Source organism: Sinohyriopsis cumingii, chromosome 4, assembly GCF_028554795.1.
Source record: "Sinohyriopsis cumingii isolate HCF-2022 chromosome 4, ASM2855479v2, whole genome shotgun sequence".
NCBI classification, from domain to species: Eukaryota; Metazoa; Mollusca; class Bivalvia; order Unionida; family Unionidae; genus Sinohyriopsis; species Sinohyriopsis cumingii.
Genome location: NC_142964.1, coordinates 76,128,885 through 76,146,066, shown reverse-complemented (window position 1 = coordinate 76,146,066; position 17,182 = coordinate 76,128,885). Strand labels below are relative to the sequence as shown.

Sequence of the window (17,182 nt, the reverse complement as noted above, 5' to 3'; positions counted from 1 at the left end):
GGGATGTAAGCTGTGTCTATATTATAATCAGTTAAATGGCAAGCATTATCAACAGAACATTTTATTGTACCATAAAAACTGGTTCACTCGTCAAATTCATGTATGTTATACATCACAATGCATTAGCAGAATAGGCTTGAGGTGGAGGGAGTTATATCCCCTTACTTTAGAGTTTGACCCTGTCTTTTGTCTCCTGTTGTATGTTAATCAGTTTGGAGTTGTGTGATATAGTTTGGGTTAGCACATGGTTTATACATGGAAGCAGAGTGGAGGTGTGCGAAGTTTATACATGAAGCAGACTGGTGTTGTGTGAGATACTGGCTGAGTCAGAACATGGTTGATACATGGAAACAGTTTGGAAAAACAAACAGTTCATTCTCATAGAAAAACGGTTGAAGCTGAGTAACCCATGTAATTATAAAGATGCTGAAGAGTCCTCACCAGGTCAAACTTTGGGATTAAAATCTAGTGAATGTATCTCTAACCTTCATACCAAAGTGTGGGTGTTGTCAGTTTGGCAACATTTAGGAAAACATTATGTGCTAGTGGTAACCACTCTAACCTCATGAGTTGATGTACACAAAAACTTCATCTGGCCTTGGGTTGAATCCTAGTAGGTTGAACAGATAGCCAATCATACGTAGGATAACAGATACTGAGTAGAAATATTCCTTTTTTGAGTGATAAGAACAAGATCTCAGTCTTCTGATTAACAGCCTGCTTAGGTACCACTTCTAAGCCCTTAAGGGGTTCTGTAAACACCATTTCGGCCAATAAGGTCCAAAGAAGACAGCAGCTTCAAGAAAAGGGCTGATTACCATGTTTTTGACAATGAGGGCAGTTGCTGTCATAAATGAAACTGAACCATCATGGCAGAAGTGCAGATAATTTGGGTCAACCAACATAGTGTATCTCTCACTGATTCTGCCTGTAGCCAGAACAATTAGAAACAGGGTCTTTTATAACGTGCGAGTCATGAAGGCTCTGAAAAGTGATTTCAAGGGTGTGCTGTTGAACCATGTAAAGACCCCAGAGAGTTTGATCTGGCTTGTATCCTTCCTTTCATTATGTTGAAACAAGTCTGGAATGGTAGTCCTTGATTGTGATCATAACTAACCCATTCTCCTTAATGTGCTAAAGGATGAAGATAGCTAACTGTAGTAATGAGGCTTTTAAAAGCATGATGTGTTTCTGCTCACATCATTGTGTGGAAACTCACCCCCCCCCAGTTTTGAAAGTGGTGGGCCTATTTGCCAAAGCAATTCTGTCCACCATTTGTTTTGAGAACCATTTTATTTTGGGGGCTTATAAAGGAATGAATTTCCTATATACTAACCACCAGTACATTGTTCATGCCTTAATAATTATTAGCCACTACGATGAGGCCTTGCACGAAAAGCATGCAGCCCACTCATCTGCTTCTACCTGTTTACTTGTACAATACACATTTGACTTGTTGAAAGTAATCTATCCCAATATATAATGCTGTTTAATATTAAAATTTGACCACTAAATAAATATACCTATTTCTACTCTCAAAAAACCTGAACTAACTGGAGAAACTTAATGATGAATTTACAACTAATGTAAAGGTGCAAAGTTAGCTCCAACAGCCCCCACTCACTCCCAGGTAGTAGGTACAATGAAACCCATTCCAAACTGTTGCCTACAATGAAAGAGGCTACATGCATGTATAAGCTTTTATGTGTCTAGACACTAATGCCATCACCCAATGCCAGTGGCATTACAACAACTCTGCTTCCATGTGGGGAACTGAAAATGTTGACTCCTGTCAAGTCAACAATGTTTGGCTGTTCATGGTAAATGATACACCATGAGATGACTGACTTCATCCAAAAGTCTACTATGAATCATATTTCCCCATAAAACTCATATTGTTTACAGGGCAGAAAAAAATTGTTGTAAAATTAGGGAGACCATAATAGTGTGGTTTCCTGTGACCATTACATATATTGTAATAAGATGCACCCTGCTTAACCCCCTATATGCTGCTTTATTTCTGTAAGTTAAAATGAGAAAATAAAATGCAGTGAAACCCTGCAACTCAAACAATGATTACTCAAAACAATGCAGTGAAACCCTGTGACCAAACAATGATCATTCAAAACAATGCAGTGAAACCCTGTGACCAAACAATGATCATTCAAAACAATGCAGTTCAACCCTGCAACACAAACAATGATCACTCAAAAGGGGGAGGTCTTCTTGTATACATTAGGGAAGATGTAAATGCAGAAAGGCGACTTGACTTGGAGTCACATGAAATTGCAAGTATCTGGGTGGAAATTTCTCAAAATAATGCAAAATAATTTCTACTTGGTTTCATTTATAAGCCACCTTCCTCCAAAACAATCTGGAATGATACCTTTTTAAAACAAATGGAAAATGTTCTTGCACAGGAGAAAGAAACATATATACTTGGCAATATAAATAAGGACCTTCTCAATACTCAAATAAAGAACAACTGGATGGAATTTATTGAATCATTAGGCCTAGTCCAGCTGGTAAATAAGACCACAAGGGTAACAGAAAAATCAAGCACTCCTGTTGATCACATTTATACCAACCTACCAGACAATGTGGCTTGTGTTAATGTATCGAATGTTGGTCTTAGTGACCACTATCCTACTTTTTTTGACAAGAAAGGTTAAATGCATGAGAAATAAGAAAAATACACACAAAACTATCACTTACAGATCATTCAAAATTTTTAATGAAGAACAATTTCTCAATGACCTATACAAAGTTCCATAGAATATGATCCAAAATTTGGATGACATAGATGAAGCTCTGAGGGTGTGGACTGACTGACTTATTTATGGATGTAGTCTCTAAGCATGCACCACTGAAAGCACATTAAGTAAAGAATGAAATCCAACCTAATTGGCTTACTACTGAAATCCCTGACACTATGAAAACACGAGACCAATTCAAGGCTATGGGAAACCATGCACAATATCCATGCACAATATAAAGTATGGAGAAATAAGATAGCAAGTATGATTAAAAAAGCTAAAAAAACCAGTAATATCAATCATTGCTTGAAAACAAAAAAAGCAACACAAACTCCATTTGGAAAGTCTTCAATGAACTCACTGGAGAAACACACAGAGACCAGACAAATAAATTTCACTCAATTCTGGTAAATGACACCATAGTCACTGATAACACTGACATTGCAAATGCTTTCAATGATTTTTTTTCACCAATATTACCACAAAGTTAATTAAAAGAATCAGTGATAGAAAACAACTTTAATGAACTGAAAATGTTCTGCAGCAGCAAAATCTCTAAGGAGGTATGTTTCTCTATCCCACCAGTATCAAAAAACTTTGTTAAAAAATGTCTCAGTGAACTTGATACCAAGAAAGCTACACAACTTGATCAGATTGGTCCATGACTCATTAAATCTTCTGCCTCTGCTATTTTAGATAGCATAACATTCATAATCAATTTAAGTATTGCAACCTCATCTGTCACCAAAATATGGAAAACTGCAAAAGTAACTCCTAATAACAAATCTGGTTCTAAGGATGAAGTTGATAACTACTGGCCAATCTCAATACAACCAAACTTGTCAAAATTGATTGAAAAACATGTCCATGACTCATTCATGTCATATTGAACCAAACACTTGCTGTTACACCCTAATCAAACAGGCTTTAGACAGAAACATTCATGTGAGACTGCCTTGATCTCCCTAACTGATAAATGGCTTCTAGCACTTGACCAAGGTTGAATAATAGGATCTGTATTTGTAGATTTCAGGAAAGCTTTTGACATGGTGGATAATGAAATACTTTTGAAGAAACTGAAAATCTACCAATGTGATGAAAGCACAGTTAGATGGTTTACTTCATACTTAAGTGAGAGAACACAACATGTTTTATAAATAATGTTCTGTCTGAACCTGGAACAATCCACATGGCTCAATTCTAGGTTCATTACTATTTACTTTATTAATGACCTACCACTTTTACTAAGGGACTCAATATCATCTACAGATATCTATGCAGATGACACAACATTGTCAGACATCCAAAACACAAAGCATGAACTCGAAATTTCTGTACAGAATGCCCTAAACAAACTGGACAACTGGTGCACATATAATGGCATGATTGGTAAATACTGGTAAAACTAAAATATTACTTATCTCAACACGGCAAAAAAGGGCAAATCCTGATAGTGATGAACTATGTCTGACATGGAAGGATAAAAATTTGCTGTCATGATAGACTACTTGGTGTTTTGGAAGATAATAACCTATCATGGATTGAACATATCAAACATATCAGTAGAAAGTCAAATCAAGTTTATGGCTTCTCAGTAGGATAAGACATTTTCTCCCTGAAAGGCACAGAAAACTATTTTATAACAGTTACATACAACCCTATTTCGACTACTGTAATAAAGTATGGGGTAATTCAAATGATAAAAACATAGCAAAGCTGGCACATCTTCAAAAAAGAGCATTTGGGCTAATATCAATACAGAAAGAAAGCAAACAAAATTTAGCTGATAAGTTAAAATAACTACCAATTAAAGACCAAATCCATCTGAGAAAACCAAATTAATGTACAGGATATCCAATAATAGTACTCCTGAACATTTACAATCACTATTCCAGTATATGCTACCTGGCAGTACTCCCCACCTGTGATCCATGTCTACCAAACAGTATAAAATTCCCAAACCAAATAAGGAATTATTTAAAAAAGTTTCCAATACTCTGGAACTTTGTTCTGGAATAGTATTCCAGTTAAGATTAGAAATGCCCAATCTATTTCCTTCTTCCAAACCCAATATATCAAGTGGCATCAGAGATGCAGCTAAAATAACTAGATTCTTTTGTATGACGGCCTCAAGGTTGATTAGTTCTTAGCTAATTGTGTGGTACCCTCTTTAAATAAAGTCATTATTATTATTATTATTATTATTAAAATAATGCAGTGAAACCCTGTGACTCAAATATTGATCACTGAAAAAGAGGCAGTGAAACCCTGTGACTCGAACAATTATCACTCAAAACAATGCAGTGAAATCCTGTAAATCAAACAATGAATACTCAAAACAATGCAGTGAAACCCTGTGACTCAAACAGTGATAACTCAAAACAATGCAGTGAAAACCTGTGATGCAACAATGATCATTGAAAACAATGCAGTGCAACCCTGTAACACAAACAGTGATTGCTCAAAATGATGCAGTGAAACCCTGTGACTCAAACATTGCTCATTCAAAAGAATGCAGAGAAACTGTGACTCAAATGATGATCATTCAAAACAATGCAGTGAAACCATGTGACTCAAACAATGATTACTCAAAACAATGCAGTGAAAACCTATGACTCAAACAATGATCAGTCAAATAAATGCAGTGAAACCCTGTGACTCAAACAATGATCACTCAAAACAATGCAGTGAAACCCTGTGACTCAAACAATGATCACTCAAAACAATGCAGTGAAAACCTATGACTCAAACAATGATTACTCAAAACAATGCAGTGAAAACATTTGACTCAAACAATGATTACTCAAAACAATGCAGTGAAAACCTATGACTCAAACAATGATTACTCAAAACAATGCAGTGAAAACCTATGACTCAAACAATGATCACTCAAAACAATGCAGTGAAACCCTGTGACTCAAACAATGATCACTCAAAAGAATGCATTGATCACTCGCATATTTTGCATTAACTGCTGTTTTTCATTTGTGTGAATCATTCATTTTACTGCAAATTCAAAAACTTTGACAGCAAGAAATTCCCGCAAACTTTAGGACTTGCAGTTTTCCTGTGTTTAAAAAAATATCATCAAAGACATAAGTATTAAATATATGGAAGTCCCACCCAAATCTTGACTATGTCAAGAAAATGAGATTACACTTTGATTTTACTGAGAACTCATTATCTGTCACCCTATTCTTGATTAAGTCAAGGAAATTACATGACACATTATTTTAGCAAGTACCTGTTTTTCCAGTGACAAAGCTGAATACTTCTATATTCGTGGTATGGTCATTGTCAATTGTTATTTCTCCCTGGAGAAGAAATATTCAGTGTAAAGTTGAAAATGACAAATTTTTCCAAAATTATATAAACCTGTCTACATTATCAATTTATTTTATTTTTATATAGTACTTAAAACTACATTTACCACCTACATAAGATTTACTGATATAGTTGTTGTTGTTGTTGTTGTTGTAGGGCTTAACGCCATTTTTCAGCACAAGATAGGCCATACATGGCGGCCAGTATTAATGGTGGAGGAAGAACCCGGAAAACCCCCGGAAAGAACCACCGACCCACGAGAAGCTACTGGCAAGCTTTCTCACATAACCACATTAGCCGAATCCGAGACTCGAACCGACGCTGACAGAGGTGAGATGGCAGTGATCCGTAACAGTGAGCGCTTTAGACCACTCGGCCACTCGGGGCCCCCATTTACTGATATAGTGTGTAGGACTTAAAATTACTTTTATCATCTCCTTAACACTATATAAACCTTGTTTGTAAATTGCCATTTTACTGTTTTTTCACGTAATACTTACAACTTCATTTATCATCTCTATAATGTGAGAAAAACTTATCTACATGAGCATATTCATGTATTATTGTGTAGTACTTAAAATTACCATCTGAATAACATTCTATAGCTAGATATTAATCAAATTACTCTATTAATGTGTGAACTTTTAATATCACATTTACCATCTTCATAGCACAGGAAATAAAAAGAACCTCTCATTATAACTGATGCTATGATGTTTTTATGTTGATGTTAAATCTGAGGACTCTTCTTGTTGTATATCTTTTTACTTTTTTGTTCTGAAGCTTTCTTAGGAATAAAACCAGCAAGACTAAAGAACATATCATTTTGTAAATTTGCCTTTGTTCCATAGATTTTGGTCTCCCTGCTGCATAGTCGCTTGGTAAATGCCACCATCTGAAGTGTGGCAGTCTGTCCTTTCTCAAACTGCATATTCACAACCTAGAGAAAATTAATTATACAAAATTCATTAAAACACTGGTCTTATCATTCTAATTGTGGATAAATTTATGAAGTTATCATAACTCTCCAACACCATCCTATCACTGACATGTTAAGAGATATATAGGTATAACACTGATATGATCAAACACTATCCTATCACTGAAAGGGTAAGAGATATATAGATATTGTAACGTCCCGAGCTTTACTTCAGCACAAGGTCAGCTTTGACCTGACGTCAACTTGGGATTTTAATCACAAGACAGGAAAGCTATTTAAGTTTCAACAATTTAATAAACGCTAGTAATGCGCAATATGCATAAATGGATCAAGAATGAAATCGCAATGTTTCAGTCAAAACTCTGAAATAGGTCCAAACCAGTCGATAACACTTAAAATTCTTTCTTTACATATATGTGTGGTTCAGTGTAAAGTTAAGAAAGTACATAATAAAATAATCACTGAAAATGATTAATCTATTTCTCAGGGAAGAGTACAGCCCAAAACAAACTGAATTATAAAACACATGAAAAATGATAACACTTGAATGTGTTTCCCAGTGAGTTTAGTATTGTTATGGTCCAGAATGCTCTAATACTTTGAAATATAAATTTAGAATTGTTTTTCTTCTTTATGGCCAACTAAATGTCAAGCTAATGTAATATTGAAATAATTTATACTCCCTGTAGGATTATTACAATGAATGCTCCCTTCTATACATGTTTAGTTATTTACTGTAGCAACAGTACTGATATTTTAATATATGTATACACCGCTCCCTCAATAACTCGCGCACAACGGGGTCCAAAAACATCGACCGCACTATAAGCGAGGGCGCAAGTTACCGAGGGACCTATTAAAAAAACTAATAAAGAGATGGAGATCGACAGAGAGAGGCGAAGGGGGGGGTTGCATTGTTAAATACTCGTTTTATAATCATGCTGAAAATAACTGTGAATAAATATTTCTTTATAAAGGTGTTGTTCATTTTTCTTTATAAATTACCATTAATTTCTGGATAAAGTATCTTGAAAAGATCGTAAAAACAAACATTATTCCACGAGGTATCAGTACTCTTAACATGTGTATCGCTAAACACATTGTGTATTACGTCACTGCTTTTTGTGTTGATTTGGATACATTCTAGTTTTATTGTTTGTTCAAAATGAATCAAGATTTATTTTATCAAAAAAGATAATATTCATATCGAAAAACGACGTCGGAACTTGTGTTGCTCTAAAAAAAAAATCTGCTATCACTAGATAGTTAGATAGATAGATAGATAGATAGATAGATAGATAGACAGACAGATAGATAGATAGATAGAGTAAAATGTAAAAAAATAAATTCACAAAGATAAACCGTTACCAACCATGAATTTAATGGGTCTAAATGTCAGACATGTAAAAAAAAAAAAAAAAAAAAAAATATTTAAATACAAATACACGAGTGAGAATACAACAATATTTGCTGGGCAATTCTCTAATAGCAGTAGAGCTTTCTCCTCTAAGCCCCTGGATCGCAGGTGGTTTCTGACGGCAGGGAACAAACATCTTAGAAAACCACTCCGTAAATATTGTTGCAGTCATCCATGCATTTCCACTATTTCTGTATACAAATGGAAGGGTGTCCATATTCATGTGTTGAAAACAACGGGGAGACTTGTATTTGCCAACACATAATGGTTTCATTTTATGTGTGCCAGTTTTGTTAACACAAAACAAAAGTGTTAATCTCTCTTTGTTCAGCTTGAAACCCTCATTTTTGTGTGTATCATCTCTGGTAGCTAGAGTTTTGTCTGGCATCATCCGATAGCACAGACCAGCCTCATAACAATTATAAACTTGGTCATCTGTATATCCATCATGGGTCAGTATCTCTCGGAGTTGGTTGGGATAACTAGATGCGGCCGCCTAATTTGCTGAGCGTATCTCTCCCGACAACAAATTTTGTTTTATTCCATGTCAGCGCTGGAATCTCCAAAGTCATCCATGGCTTGCCATGAAATCTGAATCAGTATCCATAGCTTTGGCCATTTTCTCTGCCTGGGCCTTGAGAATTGTTCCCGAAATCGGAATTCACGTTGCTGTGTGAACCAGGTGTACACAGCATCATCTAATTCTGTGTCGTTTGCAGTGCGTGCCCATTTCCGTTTAAATCCATCATAAGAATCAACTTTATGCAAATAATCCCGAAATTTCTTCTCATCATTGAGCCAACCTCTGAGTGTCGACTCGGCAAGTTTAAGTTCACTACAAACTTTTGATCTTGATTCAGCATTACGAACCCTCTCTATGACAGTAAGCTTTTCATTCACCGAGTGCGCCTTTTGCTTGATTCCCTTGATCTCCATGATCACATTTACAAATGATTAGGATAAATTACTGATTAGTATATACTTTAATGACAATAAGTACATACTATTTGAAACCATGTTCGATTGGTCCAATTAAATTGATTGATGTTGAGACACGATATTGACCACAAGAGTTTATGCATGTAGGATTTGCATTCCTTTGAACTTTTGTATTTTTGTACGTCTTTTACCTGATTTGATACAAAAGACTGACTTAACGTGATAAAACAAAGCAGGTATATTTTAATTGATTTTTACAATGCAACATACACTTCCCCAAGTCATCGATCAAAACGCAGCCGGCACTTAATTAGGTTCTCACAGATGTGCTCGCAGGCATTGATGTGATGGTCAACTGACTCTTTTCATGTCTGAATAGAAGAGAACATGCAACGATTATACTGCTTACACTGCAACACAATGAAAAGATTAAAACACTAATTTCTCCTGACAAGACATATTTAATTAGTGTTCATTTCATTCAGTGTTTCCACCTGTTAGCATTTACTATAATTCATTGATCGCTGTTTTGCCGTATACATATACAGTATTATTATTTACAGTGAACTGAGAAAATATTTTTTCCGATAAAATCTAACAAGATATGTGATTCCTTATTAAAACCTGAAAATTTCACGATGTTGATTCTAACTTTTCGGGCACTAACTGCCATTTTCGACGATAAAACAGGCGATATATCAAGGTTTCATTCATCAGTTCTGATCATGATTTTCTTCATTTTTTAAAAATATTTTCTTTAAAAAAAAACGGGATCCACGCCGGACACCGCGTTATAAGTGGGTTCGTGAGTTATCAGGACGCGAGTTATCGAGGGAGTGGTGTATATTTGAATTTCCATAGCATCAATTATATAACATTTCATTGGTCACACCTGTCATCTGTGACATGAAACTGTCTCACACTCATACACAGAGTGGTCATATAAACCAGTCTACGATTCCTTGGTCACACCTGTAATCTGTGACATGAAACTGTCTCACACTCATACACACAGTGGTCATAGGGACTCGTCATCCATGTTCTGGTTGTACCTATATGTGACATCACTCTCATAATACAAAGAGAGAAGGTCATTTTGCACCTATATTCAGTCTCATGATCACACCAGAATCTGACCTGATGTAACATTATTACCCACCTGACAATGACCGAAAAGATCTGCATTAGTTATATACTAACCTTATGTGATATTCTCAAAAAACTGCCAAACACTAATGCTTTTCATTCACAAGGATCTGACTGCCTTTGTCACCCCCACCAAATGTGACATCTGTTAAACTTGTACTAAGAGTGGTCACATAATCTTTGATCACTGCTTTCATCACATGTACCTGACAGGACATAATATCATTATCACACTTGTACACACATCAGCCATATGGACAAGTCTTCATCAAACATACCTGATGTGACATGACATCATTGTCAGACTCATACACACAGCGGCCATATGGTCCTATCCTCAATGCGTTGGTCACATTCTCAATATCAACCACATCTGTTATGACACTCACAGGCCAACCTCTGTATCCCTGAAAATGTAAGTTTTAACCAGTTAATTTGCTTGCATCATTTGTTTGATTTGTCTCACTATAACCATAACCATTCATAAACTGAAATATATTTTGGTAGGCTGCATTTGATTCAATACCTATAATTACACCTGGCCACAATCATCAAACCACAAAAAAAAATCCCACGAGCAATAGCCAAGAGCACAGCAAAAGGTTTGTAAAGTTGCAACAATGAGCCACTCTGCCCCTAAAAGTCATCATTATAGTTTCATTTAACTTTCCATAGAACCTTCTACCACTAAAACAAAACAAGAAATGCTCCAAATGCTCATAAACAAAAAGTGTGCAGTACAATGAATCGGCAATTCCAGATCATTCCTGAATTTCTTGGTAGTTATGAACTCTCATTTTATGCAAGAAAATTCATGAATCCTCATTTTTCATTTACCAGTAACGAAATTAAAGAACTTCAGTCTTACTCCTTTTACACGATCCAGGTAGATTTTCTTGGCTGAATATGGGCAATTAGACTCTATGGCGTCTGGACAATCAAGACATCGACTAGCTGATCCTTTTGGCTGAAAAATATGAAGAAGAAAGATATGTAAATTAGAAGTTCCAACAAACATTTTTACATATCAAACCAGAATTTTGAATTTCATGCAAAAGATGTAACAAGAGATTGGAAATTTTCAATGACAAGCAAATTTCACCCATATGTAACAAGAGCTATTTCCCTTTTTTGCTATAAAATATAAGTTTCTTGTCAATACTTTAGACATTTCTTATTGAATTTCAAGAAAATTTAGTATGATGGTGTATCACAAAAAAAATTTCAGGTGCAGAGATGTTTCCAGGAGTTTTCTTAAGCAGAGGATGTCCCACAAAAATACATCTGGGTTGGGGGGACAATGCTTATTAGCAGCTGATGGATGACAACATTATTATAAGGTTCAAGAATACTTAACTTAAGACAGGCATTTAATGACTTTATATCACTTCTTTGACAACAAAGATGACCACTCCGGTGACCTAAGTGGCTTGAGTACCTGCCTCAGATGCAGGGTATGCGGGTTCTAACCCCGACCGAGTCATACCAAAGACTTCTAAAAATGGCACTAACAGCTGCCTCGCTAGGTGCATTAAGATGTTAGTGTCGATTGGTCGGCCTGGTGTCAGGATAATGTGACTGAGTGGGACATCATGTTCCATGTCTGCGGGATGATGCCTGATAACCAAGTGTTAGACATCAGTATAAACTGCCACACTGCAGACATTGTAGCAATATGACTGAAAAATTGTTAAAGCTATGGTAAAATTCCAAATCTCTATCTTCTCTCTATCTCTCTCTACATCTCTTCTCACAATCTGCTGTTTTTAATGGGAGAACCACTGCAATGTTGACCAATTTCAAGCAAACTGGGAAATGGTCTTCATATTTGAACATATTTTTCCACAACTCAACCATGTTGTCCCTATGTTATTTTTATAGCATGATCACATTTACTGAAAGGTTGTATTCAGCCAAAATTTCAGCCTCTGAAGAACATAGGTTAACCTCTGAAGCCATTTGCTAGTGAATGGATTATCTTTCTTGTACTCTTGACAGAAAACACATAGCACCCCTCCTTTTTTGTTTCTTTCCTGATTGAGCTGTAGGTAATTAACAATGTGTCTTGGAAATTTCAGTTCCTTTTCTTCTTTTTTTTCTCAGCCTCCAGTTCCACATGCTATGGACAATGTCATATTTCCATGCCATCAATCGATGCACAGTCTTCAGTTCACATTGGAACATGAGAGCTTTCCTCTTGTTCTATTGTATTAACTGTAACAGATGATCTTACTATAAAGAAATTGGTTACCTTCTGCTTCAACATTCATAAAACTCACTACTTGTCATGCTCTATCTAATTCTGTTAAACTGATGAATGGATCAGTTATACAACTCTAGGTGACAATTTAATTGGAACCCCTGGGTAGTTTCTGAAAACTGCAGCACATCTCGGTCATGTAAATGCTTGTATTCAAACACTAAATCTACCTTAGTGTAGCTTGACTAAGATCACTGGCAAAATGGATGACCAGGACATAATTTGACAAACAATTATTTTTAATTTTCATCTTTAATTCAAAAAAATAAAATAACCAGCAAGCATTAAGGACAACAAATTGTGGGAACCACAATTAAATTTTTTGACCATTCTCTCCTTGGGTTTGTGAAGTTGCATGACTAATGATGTTTTCTGTGAGAAACTCGCAATCCAGCAGCCTGGCAGGATCTCTTACAACCATCAATTCCTGTAACCCGAGTTACAACTCATTTCAATGCACCAAACAGTTCTAGTTAAAGCTTTACAATCCACTTTTCTTACCAGATTTCAATAAAATTTACATGAAAACATATCTTAACAAAATCTTATAGAAATCTGATAGCCAGCAATGTCTGTCAACAGTTACAGCCTTATTTGATACCAAATGCACCCAAATTATGTTTAACTTAACGTTATTGTACCTGTTGTCTGAGGTTATCTGCATGAAGTACATGATTGGATGTTTTCAAATTAATATCCCAACCTTATCAGCATTTTCAGTCAGTACTGGTGTCAATTACCACAGCCGATCAAACTAGTAATGGAAAAACCACATGTTATGGGGCCCCAGGTGGCCAAGTGGCCTAAGAGAGGACTTTACCGATCACTGCTATCTCACTTCTATTCACGTGAGTTTGAGTCACATGCTCTGCCAATGTGGGTATGTGAGAAATCTTGCCAGTAGCCTCCTGTGAGTCAGTAGTTCTTCCTGGCAATATCCCAGGTCTTCCTCCACCACTTATACTGGCCGCCATGTATAGCCTATCATGTGCTGAAAACTGGTACTAGCCCTATAATAACAAATCAACCAATAAGTGACTAAATCTAGTTTAAATCTAACTGTATAGTTTTCTTACATATAAGGATATCCATAAATTTACATCTAGTTTATGCCATGGTTTAGACCTTCAGCTCAAATATAAGTAAACAACTTATTTATAACTTACAAACATGATAGAAAACATGAGAATATTCATGTAGGCCAAACTTCTACTCTCAATTACAGATAAAGGTCAAAACACACAAAGTTAATTATATATACAATATCAGTATAGGGTAAAAATGGAAGTCAAATACTATTTACATGATACACAAATGTTCACTACTATAAGTTAATAGAAACTTTGGCCAAAAGCTATTATCACAATAGGGCCCAACAAAAAATGTCTTCACTCTGATGCACCCAAGGTCAAAGGTAAAAGGTAATAATAATGTGAGATCGCTAAATGGCAGCTCTCATAATATCATCCAAAGGGGATGACTCAAACAGGCCCAAAATATAGTAATAGCCCTAACTTCATGGGCTTTAATCATCATGAAAGATAGGTCCCTCTTAGTGAGGGACTGACAAGCTCTCTTCATAGTGAGGACGATCCACCTGGAAATGGGGCCACTGATATGTCAGAGGAACTCTTAGGAGAGAGAAAGAAATGCTTATGACCCTTCCTTCTCCCTTTAGAGAAAGATATATGAAACCTTTGAGCCCTAACTGAGCAACAGTCTATCTTTATCATTCCCAGTACAGATATGACTAAAGCAGGGAATCTTGGTAGAAGTGGAGTTACAGAAGGTATCTAATTCTTAGAAACCCAGGTTAGCAAAGAAGTGAAATTGACTCATAATTACAGCAATACAGCTAAATTGTCAACAACCCTTTTCAACTGACAAGGCATGAAGCTCACTTGCTGTTGCAGCACAGAGGATCTGTCTATAGATTATCTCCCTTAAGCTGCCTATCAGAAGAGGTTCCAGACTTCCACAGAGAAAAGGAGCATGTGTATCTCCTTGATGCCTCAGGTACACTATTACTGATGTGTTCTCTGAGGCAACCCTAATGTGATAACACTTTGCGAGGCTGCCACATCCATGTAAGACTAGGAACACTGCATGCATTTGCAAGTTGTTTATATGAAGAATCTTTTCTTCCTGGGACAAATATCCCTGGACAGCTACACCCTCTGCATTCAGATAAGCACTCCATCCTGGATACGATATGCTCATGTAAAAAAGAGGGTGGGTTTTGAGTAGTGTAAATTGGGATGCTGGTCAGAAGCCCACCACAATTTAGCCTCCAACTGCAGGTCATGGTAAATATTGAATCAAAGGGGATCCAAGCTGACAGAGGGTCTATGTATCTCCAGTTTACTAGAAGCAGGAACTGGAGAGATGTATATTTAATCTGCATTGTTTCTTAGTTAGTTTTTGTATTTCATTATAAGCTGTGGGTAAAATTGTACCTAACAGCTGACCATGTCTAAAATCAGTGACAGTTTTGTAAACATCATTGGATAATGATTAGGATTAATATCTTAAGCTGAGTCTATGACATTTTAATTTCTTTACATACACCACTCCTTTGATAACTCGCGCTCTGATAACTCGCAAACCCACTTATAATGCAGGGTGAGGCATGGATCCCATTTTTTAAACCAGAAAATACCCCAAACATTGATCCCTATTTGTTGAACTTGAAGAAAATTGCTATCAAATTGGTAATGGAAACTTTGACGTATCGCTCGTTTTATCATCGAAAACGGTAGATAGGACCTGGAAATTTGAATCAACACTATAAAATATCAAATTTAAAAATAGGTCTTACAATTTTTTACATTTTCTTTCCAAACAACATTCCTAGTACACTGCAATTAACGATAAGTAAAGAAATTTTGATCGATGAAAATGACACTTACGCCGAGTGGAGGCAGTACTTTAATAAATACAAATATTTTTTTATCAATTGAAATTTGTTTACTAGTTCTATCTTTTAGTTCCTTTTAAGTGTAATCGTCATAAATGCAATGTGTCCTCTTGTAATTAAACGTAAAATGCGCCAATCTACCGTAATAGCTATGTCCGTGAGTGTTTCTCTGAGAACCTAATTAAGTGCTGACCATTTTGATAATTGACTTCTGGAAATATTTGTTGTATTGTTGCACTGAATTAAAAGCTGGCTTCCTTTGTATTATCATGTTAATTATCTCTTTTGAATCAATAAAAGGAGGTGGAATAAAAGAATAGTTAAAAGGCATGAAAATCCTAAACTTTAAATCTAGCAGCCCTGGTCATATGTGGGATGAACTCACTTCATTTATCAATCAAACACTTTCAAATGTTTTTGTGTATGTAACATAAGCTACCTTAAATTAACTGACTCTTTCATAACTATGATCAAAGATAACAAGGCAGCCAAACGAAATGAATACTTTGCAAAATAAAGAGCTTGATTTCACAGATATGGACCATTGTGGGCAAGCAAGTTTCAGAGAATTCTTGAAGTGGCACTTAGAGATATCCTCAAGGATGACAATAAGTTTCATTATTACTTCCAATGAAATCACGACATTAATATTGTACTAATTGCACAACACAAAAACTGAGTTTCGACGTAGACGAATGTCTCACAAAATAAATGTTGCGTATTTTTGAAAAAAAAAGGAATCTTGTTTGGTGGTGTATAAACAGTTAGTCTAGTTCCCTGCTCTGGGGACTCCCAATTTGGTAGGTTAATATTAAATACCAGTATGGGAACCAGACTTAGCAAGAAAACAAAAAGCAGTGAGTCAGACGTAATACACAGATTTTTTTCACGTGCACGTGATGGTTTTTGAAACCAGTTGGAAAGATCTTTCATATGTTGGACATTCTGAAAATAAATGTTATTTAAACAGAATAATGAACAACTTCATTAAAAAATGTGCGTTATTAAAAATTATTCTCGATGTGATTGTAAAATGAGGATTCAGTCAATAAACAGCCCAGTTCCCTAATGCCACTCCCCCACCCCCAGTTTTCTTGATGTCAAAGCGATTTTTTCAATTTTTGGAGGTCCCTTGGTAAATTGCACCTTGCTTATAGTGTGGTCTATGTTTGTAGACCCCATTGTGTGCGAGTTATCGAGGGAGATGTGTAGCTAAATCTTGCATACGTGAGATATGTCACATACTTTATTGTAATAGACCTTCTAACTGTTCCAGAATAATGAACTTTTACCCTCATCTGGATTTTCTTTTTATGTCTTAGGATTTTATATAAATCTTTTTTATTGGAAAATTAGTCATTTGTGTGATAACATCTGTTAAGAATGAAGTTGTATTATTGTTGTGCATTATTTTCATTTGGGTGAAATTGTTTAATTCAAATTATTCTTCTCTGGAAATACAAAGTCCTCAAAATAATAATAT

The 17,182-nt window shown here is 35.8% G+C and overlaps 1 protein-coding gene across 9 annotated transcripts in view; it reads right to left on the bottom strand.

Moving 5' to 3' along the window:
- The window catches only part of LOC149801482 (uncharacterized), a 58,463-nt gene that overhangs the window by 7,832 nt on the left and 33,449 nt on the right, over positions 1-17,182 (bottom strand). For all 9 annotated transcript variants that reach the window (XR_016420658.1, XM_089955632.1, XM_089955631.1 and 6 more), the window contains 4 exons: positions 11,391-11,489; positions 10,801-10,929; positions 6,919-7,020; positions 6,001-6,070 (listed from right to left, as the gene is read on the bottom strand). Coding sequence is in view for 8 of the 9 variants with exons in the window: in XM_089955632.1 (XP_089811758.1) it covers positions 6,001-6,070; positions 6,919-7,020; positions 10,801-10,929; positions 11,391-11,489 (400 nt within the window). In the remaining variant the exon portion in view is untranslated. The remainder of the gene's footprint in view (positions 1-6,000; positions 6,071-6,918; positions 7,021-10,800; positions 10,930-11,390; positions 11,490-17,182) is intronic.